This window comes from Phalacrocorax carbo, chromosome 3 (assembly GCF_963921805.1).
Source record: "Phalacrocorax carbo chromosome 3, bPhaCar2.1, whole genome shotgun sequence".
Classification (NCBI taxonomy): domain Eukaryota; kingdom Metazoa; phylum Chordata; class Aves; order Suliformes; family Phalacrocoracidae; genus Phalacrocorax; species Phalacrocorax carbo.
Genome location: NC_087515.1, coordinates 6,649,679 through 6,664,882, shown reverse-complemented (window position 1 = coordinate 6,664,882; position 15,204 = coordinate 6,649,679). Strand labels below are relative to the sequence as shown.

The 15,204-nt window shown below is 38.2% G+C and overlaps 1 protein-coding gene across 4 annotated transcripts in view; it reads left to right on the top strand.

Annotated features, from left to right (window-relative positions):
• Positions 1 to 15,204, top strand: part of ARID4B (AT-rich interaction domain 4B) — a 91,757-nt gene that overhangs the window by 52,588 nt on the left and 23,965 nt on the right. For all 4 annotated transcript variants that reach the window (XM_064445725.1, XM_064445722.1, XM_064445723.1 and 1 more), the window contains exons 12-16: positions 3,162 to 3,234; positions 4,301 to 4,395; positions 5,515 to 5,612; positions 5,824 to 6,091; positions 7,130 to 7,302. In XM_064445725.1, coding sequence (XP_064301795.1) covers positions 3,162 to 3,234; positions 4,301 to 4,395; positions 5,515 to 5,612; positions 5,824 to 6,091; positions 7,130 to 7,302 — 707 coding nt within the window. The remainder of the gene's footprint in view (positions 1 to 3,161; positions 3,235 to 4,300; positions 4,396 to 5,514; positions 5,613 to 5,823; positions 6,092 to 7,129; positions 7,303 to 15,204) is intronic.

Here is a 15,204-nt window from a genome sequence, read left to right as displayed (position 1 = left end):
GACAAAGACTCTCTCTTCAAGTGCTGGGCTGTAATACTGTGTGAATTTTATGTGTTGCAAAAAGAATGTTGCTGCTTTTTTAGATTTCATTATCATACATATAAGCCAATTTCTTTTACATTTGTGACATTAGAGACTGCAGAGTGACCTGCTAGCACTATGGTTGTCTAACTTTGAATAAGCAAAGTTGACAGAGTATGACATGCCTGCTTCAAATCATTATCTAGGAAACCTTGTCATCTAACGTCTTGATTATTTAAGAGATTCCATAAGTGTTCAGAGATTATTAACAGATCTTACAGAATCACAGAATGGTAGGGGTTGGAAGGGACCTCTGGAGATCATCTTGTCCAACCCCCCTGCTTGAGCAGGCACGCCCAGAGCAGGGGGCACAGGACCGTGTCCAGGCGGGGTTTGAATGTCTCCAGGGAAGGGACTCCACAACCTCCCTGGGCAGCCTGTGCCACTGCTCTGGCACCTGCACAGGAAAGAAGTTTTTTTTCTCATGTTTAGCTGGAACATCCTGTGTTCTGGTTTGTGCCTGTCGCCCCCTGTCCTGTCATTGGGCACTAATGAAAAGAGCCTAGTCCCATCATCCTGACACCCTCCATTTAGATATTTTTAAGTATTGATGAGATCCCCCCTCAGTCTTCTCTTCTCCAGGCTAAACAAACCCAAGTCTCTCAGCCATTCCTCATAAGGGAGATGCTCCAGTCCCCTGATCATCTTGGCAGCTCTCTGCTGGACTTGCTCAAGCAGTTCCATATCCTTCCTGACCTCGGGGGCCCAAAACTGGACACAGCACTCCAAATGTGGTCTCACTAGGGCAGAGTAGAGGGGGAGGATAACCTCTCTCAACCTGCTGGCCACACTCCTTTTAATGCAGCCCAGGGTTCTGTTGGCCTTCTTGGCCACAAGGGCACAGTCCTGACTCATATATAATAGTATACTCTGTACTGATTTTGTAGAGATTCTGAGAAAGTGAAAATGCTTTTCAGAGGCTTGCAGGATCTTAAGCTTTCCCCTTTAGCACAGTTCCATAGAAAGCTGGTTTGTCCATTTTGGGAAAATGAATAAGGAGTGTCCATTGTCCATTCTGGCACATTGTGGATTATCGCATTTGAGACATAAGAGTACTCCTCAGGCATTGGATCTTACGGTGAAGAAAAAGTGGTGCAGTGTTTTATTTGGCTTCTTCATCACCTGTATTGTAGTTCCCGTTATATTTAAAAAGCATACATTCCTTCTTAAAAGCTTTGGGTTTCCTGAAGTTTTAGTTCAGTGACACCCGCCATGCCACCTCCACACCTGCCAAATGCTCCGTGGGAGCATTTTCTTATGGCAAGTGTTGTCTTGTTTGGTGAGGAACATGAAAAACCTGAGCAGGTGCTCATGATCTCTTTGCTATGTATGCTGGTAAAAGTCCTTTCCAGGTACCTGTCATGTGACATTAAAACAAACAAAAACAAACTCCAAAACTGTATCTGTTCCAGTCAGGTCACTTGTGCTGTATGGTTATATTGAAGTTTTGCGATCACAAGCTGAATCCTTTGCTTGCTAGCAGTGTCTCCTTTAGCACCTTTGCCTGTGAAATGCGAATGTTCTTAACCAGGTGTTTTTGTCTGCACCTTATGCAGTGCTGCAGCATCACCTCATACCTATCAGTGAAGAATTGCTAGATATGCTAGAATTCTGATGCCCCCATCCTGTGAGGATGTATTTAGTATAATGGTTATAGTTTTCTACCCATCCTGTCCTTCTTGCTCACTGAAGTAGCCTGGTCTGAGCTCTGGTGGTGTACTAGGTATCAGGTAGATGCTCATCATGTAATGCCCCTCATAGAGACTTTCCTCCTGCATTGCCTTTGCAGGCAGGTTGGTATTTATACTTAAATGAAAACTGTCTCAGCATATTGTGAATACCAGTTATTAATTTTTTTGCCTGTTTGCTCTGTAATAGTTATAGCCTTCCTTGGACTTCTTTTTAGCCATCCCTCTCTTTATTAAATAGCTTCAGCTATTGTGGGGTTTTTGGGTTTGTTGCTTTTTGTTTTGGGTTGTTGGGGTTTTTTTTGGGGGGGGGAATGGTTCCCCCCCTGCCCCATTGTGTTGAATAATGATATTCTGTGTCTATTGATTTCTCAACTGTCTTGCTATATAACTTTAAAGACAACACATTTTGTCTCCTTGCTTCAGGGTGAAGCTTTAATATTTAGTACAAGGAGACAGTTGAAGAACAGAAAAGATAAACATGGAATGAAAATACACTAATGAAAAATAATTTCTTTTAGATTTACTGAATAACTTTTAGTTATTATTGGAAACTTTACAGGTAGTATTAAAAAACTTATGCAGAAAGTTAATCAACTCATTTGGCATATTGTTTTGAAGTACCTTAGTCATCAGAATTCCTAAGAATTCTGATCATACTAGTATCTCACTGCTGCTGGTTGTGGCACATTGCATTTCCTAAGGAAACTGAGGTGTTATCAAATAAGCCATAGTGCTTTCTTATGAAACTCCACTTTCTATTAATCTAAGTAAATCTAATACAAAGGTTTATTAGAGCAATAAATTAAACATCCAAAATATCCATTGTTATTTCAGTTCTTGGATTGATCCTGCTCACCACGCGGTCAGCCGGTACCTCACGGCAGTGTGCATGCAGTGCCATTGACTGTGGTTTGCCAGTATTGTGGATTATAACTCCTAAGAAAGTGCAAGCACTTCATCTCTGAAAGTGACATAGTGTAACCAGGCATCACGGAGTCACTTAACTGCAGTAGAAATAGACCTGAGATTTCTGATATAATTTCTTGATCATTACTAGTGGTGTCTCCCAGGCTTTCTGTATAAATGGAGAAAATTGAGAATACATCCTGATCTATGATATCACTTATGATACTTCAGTGATCAATCAAAAATCCAATTTCAATGTGTCTTTACAGTTATTGTAAAACTGTAGTTTATAAAACTTACTTCCATGTGGCATAGCACTGAGAGCATATCTGTCTGTTGCTGACTCTCTTTGTGTATCCTGTTGCTGACTACAGTAAAACAAACTTGAACATTTCAACCTAATTTACCACTGCCCTATGTTTCTTAATGAAGGACTGTAACACAAAATGATGATGATTTTCTTGTGTGCATTACTTTCAACAGGAGGAAATAGAGCCATTTCCTGAAGAACGAGAGAACTTTCTTCAGCAATTATACAAGTTCATGGAAGACAGAGGTAGACGTTTTAATCTTCGCCTTGTAGAAGCTGAAGATAGATGTATTGCTTAGCAGTACTTTCAAGGGTTGAGTCTGTAAACCAGTAGTGCTTTGCAGTTCAGTTTTGGAAACAGTGAGACTGTATTCATCACTTCTCACTTGCTTGCTATTTGGAAGACAAGTCTGTCACTTGACTCTTCTCCTAAAATACAGTCGCTTATTCCTGCTTTTGGGAATAAATGGGTAATATCTCATATATCCTAGTATATTTTCTACTGTGTACATATAGTATGTTAAATCAAACAGTATCATCATATTAATGTATATGCTCAGTTTAATAACTTTAAAATACTTAAAATTTAACACTGCCCCTACTTCTTATGATCATGGGAAAAAAGCATTTCTGTTGTTCTAGTTCTCTTGTGTGAATCCTTATCACTTAAATACATGAGCATTATTAGTTAAGATAGAATGAAATGGTTTGAAAAGCAAATGCCATTTATTATATTAAATCTTTACCAGGTATTTGTACACTGCAAGAAAAGTATGATCTCTGTGGAGGAAGGTGTTTATATTTAAATAAGTATTATAACTATTATTTTTAATCACATGTGAAGATGAATTGAGGAACTGTTTACAGGAGATGACAATGTGTTAGCTACTGCTAGTACAATAGCACAGGAAGTTTCAGCTCTTTGAAGCATTGTGGGATTTGTTCCTGGGGAGGTTTTTTTATTGCAGTGAAAGGACTACGCTGGTATTTTAGATGTAATTGTTTCAGCAGATGAAATAAAAATACATATAATATAGGTAGCAAGAGAAGTTGCATAATTTGTGCATTTTCATTAATATGTGGAGGAATGCATATGTATCAATTAAATTACATGACTGAACTACAGGAAAAGTGGGTTATTAAGACTCTTGAGTTTGTTTAGTTTCGTAAAGAGAATGTACCAGATGCATGAGATGGTCAGAGGGAGGGGTTTACAATGCTGCATTTAATAGCGTAGTAGTGCATATTATGTGGACTTCATGTTATTCTGAAAAAGATATTTCAAAACACTAATAACTGTCTTTATTCACAGGGACTCCTATTAACAAGCGACCTGTATTAGGATATAGAAATTTGAATCTCTTCAAATTATTCAGACTTGTACACAAGCTTGGAGGATTTGATAATGTGAGTATTAGTATGATGAGTACTCCAGAGCCAGAAAATCTGAGGATGCAGTTTATTCTTGTTTAAGTAGTGATAAAGAAGAATCTTACACAGGAGCTTTGGACTTGTTAAAATTGAATACTACAGCTATGTAAGACACCCTGTAGCTCTGAAAAACATGCCTTAATAGGAACCAGAAACTAATTAGATTCTAAATAAATTACACATCTACTTGGCATGTTTAATTATTGCTGTATAAGATCAGCCAGCATATGTGTTTTTGTGATATTTCAAGAGATGTTTGTCTGATAAAGTTGTCACCTCAAAAAGTAAAGAGAGTCACTGCTCAATAAAATCTCAGGCAAGTGATCGAGTTTAAGGTCTGATGGGAGCCCATTAATTCCTATCTCTTCTGGGCAATATATAGACGAATGTGCTGACTAGGATTAGTGGGATTGGTTTTGGAGCAGTAACTGAAGCATATGGAATTCATGGCCAAGCAGATTCTGTTACAGCCTTGGACTTCTTCCCATAAATTTAGCCTGTCAGCTGAGGAGGTGTGTTTGTGCAGTGACATCTTTCTGATATATAAGAGAGGATCTTGCACTTGGGTATAGCAGTACATCTGCTTTACCTTCACAGATGGTTAGAAATGAGCATATCACACTGTCACAAAACTTTGACACCAAGGGCTTGTTAAGGACATAATGAAAGACTGGTTGCTACTATATCCGGTGCAGTACTGCTTGGGCTGAGTGATGTTAATGCTTCGAATGAATCTTTACTTTCCAGTTTAATTAAAATTGTAGCTCTGATAGTTAAGAATTACTTCAAATATAAAAGTAAAATGATGTACTGATTTTTCTGATCTTTGTATTTTCTTTCCTTTGTTTTATTACGACCTCATGAGGAGAGCCTGTTGTGGCTTACAGAAATGCAAAAATGCTAAATTGCTGAAAGTAGTTACATGAGACTACAGCTTGCATGACAGTGAAATACTGTGTGTGTGATAAATACTGATTTTATAGATCAGAGGAAGTGACTTATAATTATTTTCCAAAGTTGTAAACTTTGTCGACTTAGTGGTTTTTTTGTGTCAGTGAGTTAATTCAAAAACCGTTTCTTCATTTTCTTCAACAGATTGAAAGTGGAGCAGTGTGGAAGCAAGTTTATCAAGATCTTGGAATCCCTGTATTGAATTCAGCTGCAGGATATAATGTTAAATGTGCATACAAAAAGTAAGTAATAAAACTATGAAGTCTGTGCTAAAACAGCACTAAAAAGAACCAAACTGATCCTGCGGTAGTGGTAATGTACATAAAGTCCATAACTTCTTGGTTAAAATATAGTGGATTTTTAGGCTTCAAACATACTGTTCATGTTTAGCTTCTGCTAGGTAACCTGTCTTGAAACAAACTTGCTTATCGCAAGCAATTTTTTTTCTTCTAGATATCTCTATGGTTTTGAAGAGTATTGTACATCAGCTAACATTGAATTTCAAATGGCATTGCCTGAGAAAGTGACGAGCAAGCCTTGTAAAGACTGTGAAAAAGAAAAAGAATTGAAGATGCGTGAAGAACCAGAGCAGGATATAAAAGAAATAAAAGTGGATAAGGAGGAGCGCAAGCAGGAGGAAGTAGCAGTAGTACAACAAGAAGAGAAAAAGTTAGCTGAGAATGATAATGACAGTAAAGAAAATGATAAGCCATCTGTTCTGGTAAAATATTTTAATGTTCATGTTATATTCTGTTTATAAAGTCCGGTGGTGTGTTGATAACCATGAATTCGTGTGAAGATTGAAATCTCCATAATGGATTTAAAACAAGACAAAAACAAGCTCTAAACCCAATTCAGAACAACACATTTGAGCCATGTTCATCTCGAGGTGCCTATTTTAGGGGATCATGATGTCAAAATATCTGACTTGTTAGGAAGCAGCTGCAACATTCCACTTGTTTGGGGGCCCCTCAGGTCAAAGGGAGACTAATTAGTGTACAGTTTTCTCCTGATCCGGGTGATGCATGCTCACAGCTAACTACAGTGCTGATACTTTTATTTTGCATTTAGCCAAGCTTAAGCCCTCAGAAATCTTGCTCTTACTTCTCCACTCCACTGAAACCAGTGAAGCTCTACAAAGACCTGGGCCGTATGATGCACACAGTGGTCTAACATTCAGTAGTTCAGTAGTCTAGAGAGACAAGTGTTCATACCTTTTCAAAAATTTTCAAAATGTTGACCCAGTGGTTTTGGCAAAAGAAGTCCTCAGTGGTAAGCTGAAGTGTTGCACTGTGCAGGCTTAGCAGTTTGCTCTGGAAGCAGTGTAGGCTCCTCATGTCGGTGTGCAACACAAATGTAATGCTCCTGTGTGTAGGTGTCGGGCAGCCCTAGTCTGTCTGCTGGTACTAACTCTGGGGTGAATACCCGGTGGGCCAGTACTGATATGTCTGCATCCTAAGTGAAAACATACCCTGTGAAGTGTTCAACGTAGGGATTGCTTTGCAGTTCAGGTCTAAGAGATGCATGCCTATATCATTGTGACAAAACTAGCTAGGGCACTGGCTGCAACTTCGAAGTCCGTTATGTTTAGCTTGAGATTTTCAGAAGAAAAAACAGCAGAGGTGCTATTATTTTAGAAGAAGCCCTAGGCTCTAGATTTTTTTGCTCATTTACCTTCAGTGTGTTTTGTCTGCCTGTTCTTACACCCTTTGTATTTTTATTTCACCTTGTAAGTTAACTAAAGGTTTTATTATCCTAGGGAAACAAAAAAAATTTGCCAGATTCTGCATATACTCAGCCTGATCAAGAAAAGGACTTAAATGTAATCAAAACTGAAGATGAAACCAAACTAGAAGATAAAGAGGAGGAGAAGGTTAAAGAAGTGGAAAATCCTACCGTAAATGTGGATGCTGAAGAAAAAGAAAAATCAGGGTAAGTTAGTCTGTTTATAATCAGCTAAGGTATCTGATGTGTTCATTAGATTTTACTCTTGTAATTTGAACTTCAAATCGGACATCCCTGCTGTGAATTAGACTTGTGTATCTTCCAGAGATATGTGTGTTCCTGACTTTGTCATGGTTAGTGCCACTGACGTTGGTGTATCTAATTTAAAAAAGAAAAAAAAGGCAGCCGAAGTTTGTACAGGGTCCAGGCTGGAATATTTATAAGCTGAGCAAGCAAAAGAACATATAAAGCATAGGTGTCTATTTGATTTAAGACAAAATATCGCAGCCATTGCCAGTAGTATTCGTCTATTTAATTTTCATACAAGTATATCACAAACCTGCGGTTTCTAGCTTTTGCTGTTGGACAGTGGTGTGTTATGGGTAACATGGGAAGTATCTTGCGTCGCGCAGCAACAGCTTTGCCCTTGAGTGGGCATGATCCTGACGGGAGGAAGACTTGTTCAGTCTTTCAGAGAGGAGTTTTGGAAGTAGGAGACTGAAGTAACAGGGGTGATCAGGACCATGTAATCAGTGGATTTGTGCAGGTGATCTCTCATTTCCTTTACGGAGCAGGCAGGTTTTCCTGTTCCAGTGCAAAAAATAAAAAGTGTTTCTTGGCAGCCACACCAAAAAAAAAAAAGAGGTTTACAACAGAATATAGTCCTCACTAATCCCCCAGTGTGTCAACAGTTCGTATTCCTGCAATTAGGGTGCTCTCATACAGTATGTTTTCAAGTGGTAAGAACACAAAAACGGCCGTTACAGGTCAGATCGAAGGTGTCTCTTAATACAATATCTTCTCTTCAACAAAAAACAGTAACAGATGCTTAAGAGAGAAGCTATTAAAAGAGGGAAAGCAGATAATGACACCTTCTTATACATTCACAGCAATCTGTATATCAGGGATGGTTTTTTTGTACTTAATACCAGCTGTTGCCTGACAGCTAATTCCCTTGTTCATTCTGGCAATCTTTGCTGTATAGTAGATCAGCTGTCTTAATCTTCTGTCTAAATGTCATTAACTCTTAATGCCTTTTCTGGCTCATTTAGAGTTGTGACAGAATGGCGCAGTTCAGTATATTGATTTCTGATTCATTGGTAGTAGTTCTTTTTTTATTAAAGGTTTTGACTTCCATATAACAGATTCTTGAAGGATCCTTCTGTAGAATGTTTTTGTCTTCCTAAATATTTTCAGTCAGATCATGTTGGTAATTTCTGTAATTCAGAAATGCAGAGTACAGACAAATCAAGTTTACCTGAATTCAGTTATAGGAGCCTTTTCTTTGTGGAGGTGGTTTCATTTGTATCCTATGTGAATTTTTCTTTTAAAAGAGATGAGTTGGTGGCATTTGTTACATTTGCCATTTTAAAGGTGAACTAGATGAGTTGTACTGTAATGAGTTTGCTGGATTTTCAGAATTGCTAAAGACTGATTTTACAATGCTACTTTAAAAATATATAACTAAATAGATGGAAAGCTTTACACTGCTTAGAGAATAGCAGTTGTTAAAGTTCCCTAAACTGTATTTTTATATGTGTGTACGTTTGATATTACTTTGCAATTATTTATACACTTGGAGAGTAGAGTGGCTTAATACTTACCATGCTGCTATAGTAAATAGTACCTAAAACTACAAGCTGTGTTTGCTTTTCAGTAATCCCTTATTGTTTTGTTTGTGTGGTGGTGGTTTGGGTTGTTTTTGGTTTGGTTTGTTTGTTTGTTTTAATCCTGATTCATGTCCATTTGGGTTATTTATGACATTAAAAAAATGTTATGAGTTTTCTGAGTTTATTTATGAAAACAACAACAAACTGCAGAAAATACTATTTTGTCTTATTTTCCCCAATTCATCTGATTGCAGTTGAGTGCTTTTCTCTCTGCTTCTCTTTACTTTTCCAGTAAAAACTCATCTAACTAGTATTTTGCTATTGTGATTCATGAAAGATTGTACTGAGCTGCTTAGAAAGCATAGCTCTAAAAATAGATGTAGCTGGTGATGGGGTCATTGCTGGGGATATATTTCAAGGAATAATTTAAACTTAGAAAAATGAAACATTTGTAGCAGTTAATAGTCTGTAAGCATTTATAAGAAGTAGTACTGCAGGAGTGCTGTTAGCGTGATTTCCTTTGTTTCCTCAGAGACTGATAGGAAGTACAAAATGCATTTCTGTCATCTTTAAAGAGTTTTTAAAATGTCACTGTTATCCTAAATGCTAAAGAGTGCTTTCTGCGTCTATACCGTACAGGCATAAAGGGGTGTTGTGAGCCTGGTGTGCTGATGGGGATGTTGTACTAGACGTTGTACTCCCCCTATTCCCTACTTTATGGGTTAGAAGTGGCAAAGGTTATACAGAGGGGGAGAATGCTGTGGTTTGAGTTTTTTGCTGAACTGAGACACAAAACGAAAAATGCATTCTTGTAGGTGGAAAACTAATTACACACAACAAAAATAACCAAGATGTAATCAATATAGATCACTGTGGACTGAAATTTTTGTCAGTGTATTTAAAATATATTCCTGAAACCTTTTTTAAGCTACGGACCATCTGCCTGTCTGTCACAGTGCTAACCAAATAGCCAAACAAATGAAATCTAGTATTATGTAAGGCAAACTTGCAGAGTTTGCTATTTGAATTTATGTCTGTAGGATTTTGGGCATCTTCATGCAGCTCATTTGTGTATGGGCACAAGGAACCAAGAGGACAGAAAAACTTCTGGGATTCTGAATTTCTGTTGGGTGGACTGGATGTAATTCCCGGCTTCCAGATCTCAGGAAGTACTACTGGGAGCCAGGGTTGCTTATTTTCTAGAGGTTTATTTTCTCTGTGCAATCCCACATGTCTCAACAGTTTGAGATTGCTACCACTTGAGTCCTATGGTCCCTTCTACACAGACTTTAACAGTGAAGAGGAAGAAAGGCTGAATGTGGTTCTCTTCCTTTCTTCGCCAGAGTGCTTGTTTCTTGCTTGTGTATCTGTGAACACTAAGAATAGATGTTCAAAGGCATCCTACCCTTATTCTGCACGTGCTTTCTTTTTTTTTTTTTTTGTCTGTGCCTAGTGGGGAAGATGCATGTGCTAGATACAGTTCTGTGCAATTTCTAGTCATAAAAACAGTAAAAAAAGGGCTAGTAATGTGTTGTTTCTTATTGGCCTGTCACAGATATTTACAAAAATGGCTTTGTAAACCCATCCTTTTCCCTAACGTACAAAAAAAGTATTCATTCATTCAATGAATAAACAAGGAAGTTTTACAAGCCTCCTTATTTTGAAGCACTGCTGACGTCATGTTGTGGAAGCAATGGTCTTCATAGGTAGCGTTGCATAGTTGGTGCAGTTTATCTTTTTAGCATAGAACATTAACTGTTGTAACTATGCAAAGACTTGAGTCAAAGCCAACAAATTGAGAACGGAGAGGCTTTTCTACATAATGAACAATGGAGACAGTTGAACATGTTCCCAAGAGACTGAGGCCAGGAGCCTAGTGGGGTTTTTAAAAGGTGTGGTGATTTTAATATAAGCTAATAAAATAAGTCTTTAAAAATTTCATAGAAGATACAGTTTGTGAATTGAAGTGTAGGTTAATTACTAGTTAACCGCTATTTGTAAGAAAAATTTTTCCCAGATGATTAATTCAACTAAAAGTGTTTTTGTTGTTGTTTGGGGATTTTTGTTTGGTTTGTTTTTAAAAAATGCTTCTCTCTAAAGCACCTGGGACAAGTCACTGTCAAGAACTTTATTTTGAACTGAAAGATTAAGTGCTCAGAATCCAGATGATAATGTTTGCTTTCCAACAAAAATTTGCATCAGAGTTGTATATTGGTAGTACTTGGATTTTTGAGGTGACCAAGGAAAATTCTTTGAAGTAACCCCAGTTTCAGTACAGCAAGATTGCAGGAGGCTTTGCTCTTCTGTTTTCCTTCTTTTGGCTGAGGTACTGCCTTAACCCCAACGCTGGGAGGGGCTGCCATCTCTGGATCCTTACCCTGCCCTTTCTCACCAAGCTGTCATTTTCAGTACTCCCGAATAGTTACTACTCGGTGTTATGAAACTTCTTGCTTTTTTTTTTTCCCCCCTGAGACTGCCTGCTTTTTTATTTCCTCCAAGGAATACATAAACAAACATTCCTAAAGAATACTTCAGAAACCTAAACACTTCTGGTTGTCTCATGCTGCCGGTTTATGTCTTCATGGTGTGGGTTTCTGGGACATGTTTTGACAGTGTCCAAAGGAGAAAATGCTAAACCTCTTTGGCTAATAGTCCTGAATGGAGTTAAACCATTCCTTAACGTGCAAGGGAAAAAAATCTGAAGCTTAGAGCTGTTACATACATTGTTACATGCAGTAATAGCATTTACCCTCCTATAAGCAGCAGGAGGGAGTTAGGAGTAATAAAAGGAGTAGCTGAGAACTAGATTAAGATGGGCATTGTTTCATGTGAAGGGTTTTACTAGGTTTATTACCCTTGTAGGGTAGGGTGACTACCTGCTGTGCCTGTGCTAGTGATGGCTTGTATTTGTACTAGAGTTAAATTTTCTGGAAACACCCGATGGGGATTTTCTGAAAGCAATTTACAGCAAGATTATGTAATAGTCAGAAGCTCCATTCCACATACAGGAGATAACAGATTGTTAGAGGCAATGTTTTCTAAGTTCCTTGTCTGTTAAAATGACATATCAAAACTTTATGGTGGTGAATCTAAAATAGTAGCAGGAAGGTTAAAATGTTTTGGAGTGAAGGAGATTTGATACAGAAGGCATATCTTCTCGCCTCTGGATTAGCGTTGAGAACTGTATATTGAGATAGCTTTCTCCAATCTGATTTAGGTTTATATGGAGTTCATTAGCTTGGGAGAAGAGAGAGAAATGCGTCGCGTTTGTTGCACAGTTGGTGTGAACATCTGCTCTGAATCTTAAACCGTTGGTGTGTATGCAAAAAAATACATTTTTAAGAAGTGTACTTAGGTAGTTTCATTTATAGAAACATATTTCTACGCTCTTATTTGTGATGCTTGTTCTATTTATGTACTCCAGCTGCCTTTGTATTGGGAAGGAAGTTTTTGTATAGTCATGTTTTCAGAAACAGAGCCTAATTGAATTTTTTTTCCGTAATATAAAATATGCACTGATACATACATACACATGAGGATTGCTTTTGCTACAGCAATAAGCTGCTAATGATGCAATATTAAAGTGTACAGTAGCAGTGTAAATGTACCAGTCCTGTGCGTGCATCACACTGAATGGAAGGGGGGGGGGTGTTTGATGTGGAAGAAGTGGTTCTGTCATCATATCTTACGTGTCTTGTGGTTACTACAGAGGTTATTAACCATAGTAGCTGTCACTGAGACTTAGGTGCACGGGTGAGCCCTTAAAACATTCATCAAAAACCAGATGCTTTCAAGCTGAGTGTGAACCAGTGCCATAAAAATGGAAACTGCTGTTCTCCTCACCCAGCCTTCTGATCTGTCCATTATCCTTTCGAGGAATGTTTCAAAACACTTTAACCAACCAACCAAACAAAACCAAACCTCGGCTGAATGATTGGAAGCAATAACATGAGGTCCTTTCATTTGTCTTCTCTGTAGCAGAGGAGGAAAATGCTGGTTACAGAGTACATGCTTGCATGGTTGAAGTGTACTGTACCCATCTCAGACCTGATATGAATCACGTTAGTGCCTTTCTCCTTCCCTCAGAATGACGGACCATAACTGAGCATTTATTTAGATTATCTCTGCGTGTAGACAGAAGTCCGTAGAGCTTCTATATTTGTTTTCTTTGCAACTTCAGAGGGAAGACAAATACGGATGAATTTCTGGAGTTTTGTTATTTTGTTCAATTAAAGAAGAGATTCTAGTGTCATGGCATAAGTACAGGTCTCAATGGCCTCTCTGCCTTAAAACTTAAGGGCATCTTAATACAGCTGTGATAAAGTCAAGTACGAAGGAGATTTTACATCTTCCAGCTCTATATTATGTGAAGTAGAGGTTAAATAATGCTCTAAGATGAGAAAAAGGGAAAAAGGAGGGAAACAAAAATAGAAGCTAATTGCTAAACTTGAAGTGTCAATTACCCTGCAGTTTATTTCTGCTAGTGGTTCAATTAACTGTAATGACTTAATTGAACCAATAATTGAAATAATCTTGCTTCCTCAAGTTTTAGAATAACCCCTGGAAAAAAAAAAAATCTTGTGCTCTGCATCTCACATACTGTGTGTGCCATCATGGTGTCTCAGGGGGAAATGTATTAGAGTAGGGATAGGTTTGCTGCAAAAGAGGGATGTTAGGAGGCAGTTCTAATGCTCCAAATCACACCCTGTCTCATAGGTTTCACCCAGGCTTTGTGACGGTGCTGTAGTTAATGCCAGATTGTGCGTTGAAAGACGTTTGCATGATACTGCAGTTCCTTTAGTGGTGCAATAGCATGCACTTTTTTATCAAACACCACCACCTATTTGTTGATATGCTGACCCTTATTATGGGCTTGTTGCTGTTAAAGGTTTATATTGACTGAGAATTACCTGCCATATGTGTATTTTTGAACACTTGAAGTATTTTTAGCCTTTTAATAATTTCACAACTCATGCAATATTTGTATAATCTAAATATTTTAATGGTTTTACTTTTATTAACAAATACTTTTACATCTTAATTAATTAATTTCCTGCTTCTGAAGGGATGGGGGTATTCTTTAGTCTGTAGTTGTAGTTGGAAATGCTTTCGAGTCCTCCTGATAAACTTTCTGGTGGTACTTTGGTTTCTGGAACACAGTTACACTTGTATTGCTGTGTCTCTTGTACAGTGTAAGTGCGCATGCACATCTGCTGCTGCCTTGTTTCATCAGCTGCTGCTTGGGTTGTTCAAATCGTTGCAGCTTTGTGGCAGATATTGCTTGGTACTGTTTTTAAGTTGACAATTATTGTCTGCTGCCAAGAGGCTTGTTTGTTTCTTCTTTCTTCCTCCCCCCCCACCCTGTCCAAAAGGGATTTTGACTGAACAGCATTAAAGGAAATCTGATGTTCTCATGCATAGATAGGTGGACAAATTAGATTATGACTGTGCATGCTGGGTGGCTACAATCACAATTTTCTCTTGCACACCTCTGTTTCATGGTAGTCATGGCTTCTTCATCTGCCTTGCCAGGTTTGAGCTTTTTACGGCCTTGTAAAACAATAGCTTTTCTTCCTTGCAACCATTGTAATATGTTTTGTTGGTGTGGGGTTTTTTTGTTGTTGTTGTGTTGTTGTTGTTCCATGAGTATGCTGGTTTTTTCTGCTCCAGAATAATGAATATGATTTGCTTTTGTTTGGTTTCCTAAAATCTCCAGCTTATGATTGCTAACCAAGTCACTCCTTAGAACACTTTTTAATTGCAGCCATCCCTGCTTCCATTTTCCTTTTGCTTCTTGACATTCCCTCCACCTATGTACAGTCTGGTCTTCCCATCTACTTGACCATCCAGATTGCACAACTTCACAATGAGGGTTTCACACATCTCTTCCAGGGAAGTTCTGGTATTGTCTTGGAGTCTTTGTAGAATGTCTGTTGGGACACCAGGAAAGCCATAGAGTTATTAAGGTCACAGAGACTCCAAACTCGTTCAGCTTCCAAAGAGCCACTGGTACCATAATTGCCAGTGTCAGGAAAGTTCTGAATCTCCATCATAGGCATGCTTTTCTTTGCAGACAGCGTTCAAGGACTATGTCACTAGTTCTTGGAAAAAAAAATCTGGCAAAATTTGGCTCATTACAACCTTGAAAAGTCTTATTAGTAATGGGAAGTCACAAGCTCATCTGGCTTTCAGAGCAGTGGTGGTTCTGCTCTTGATGCCAAGTTTTTTTAGCTTTTATATAATAACTGATAAGATGAAATTAGGTAGGATTTTTGATTCA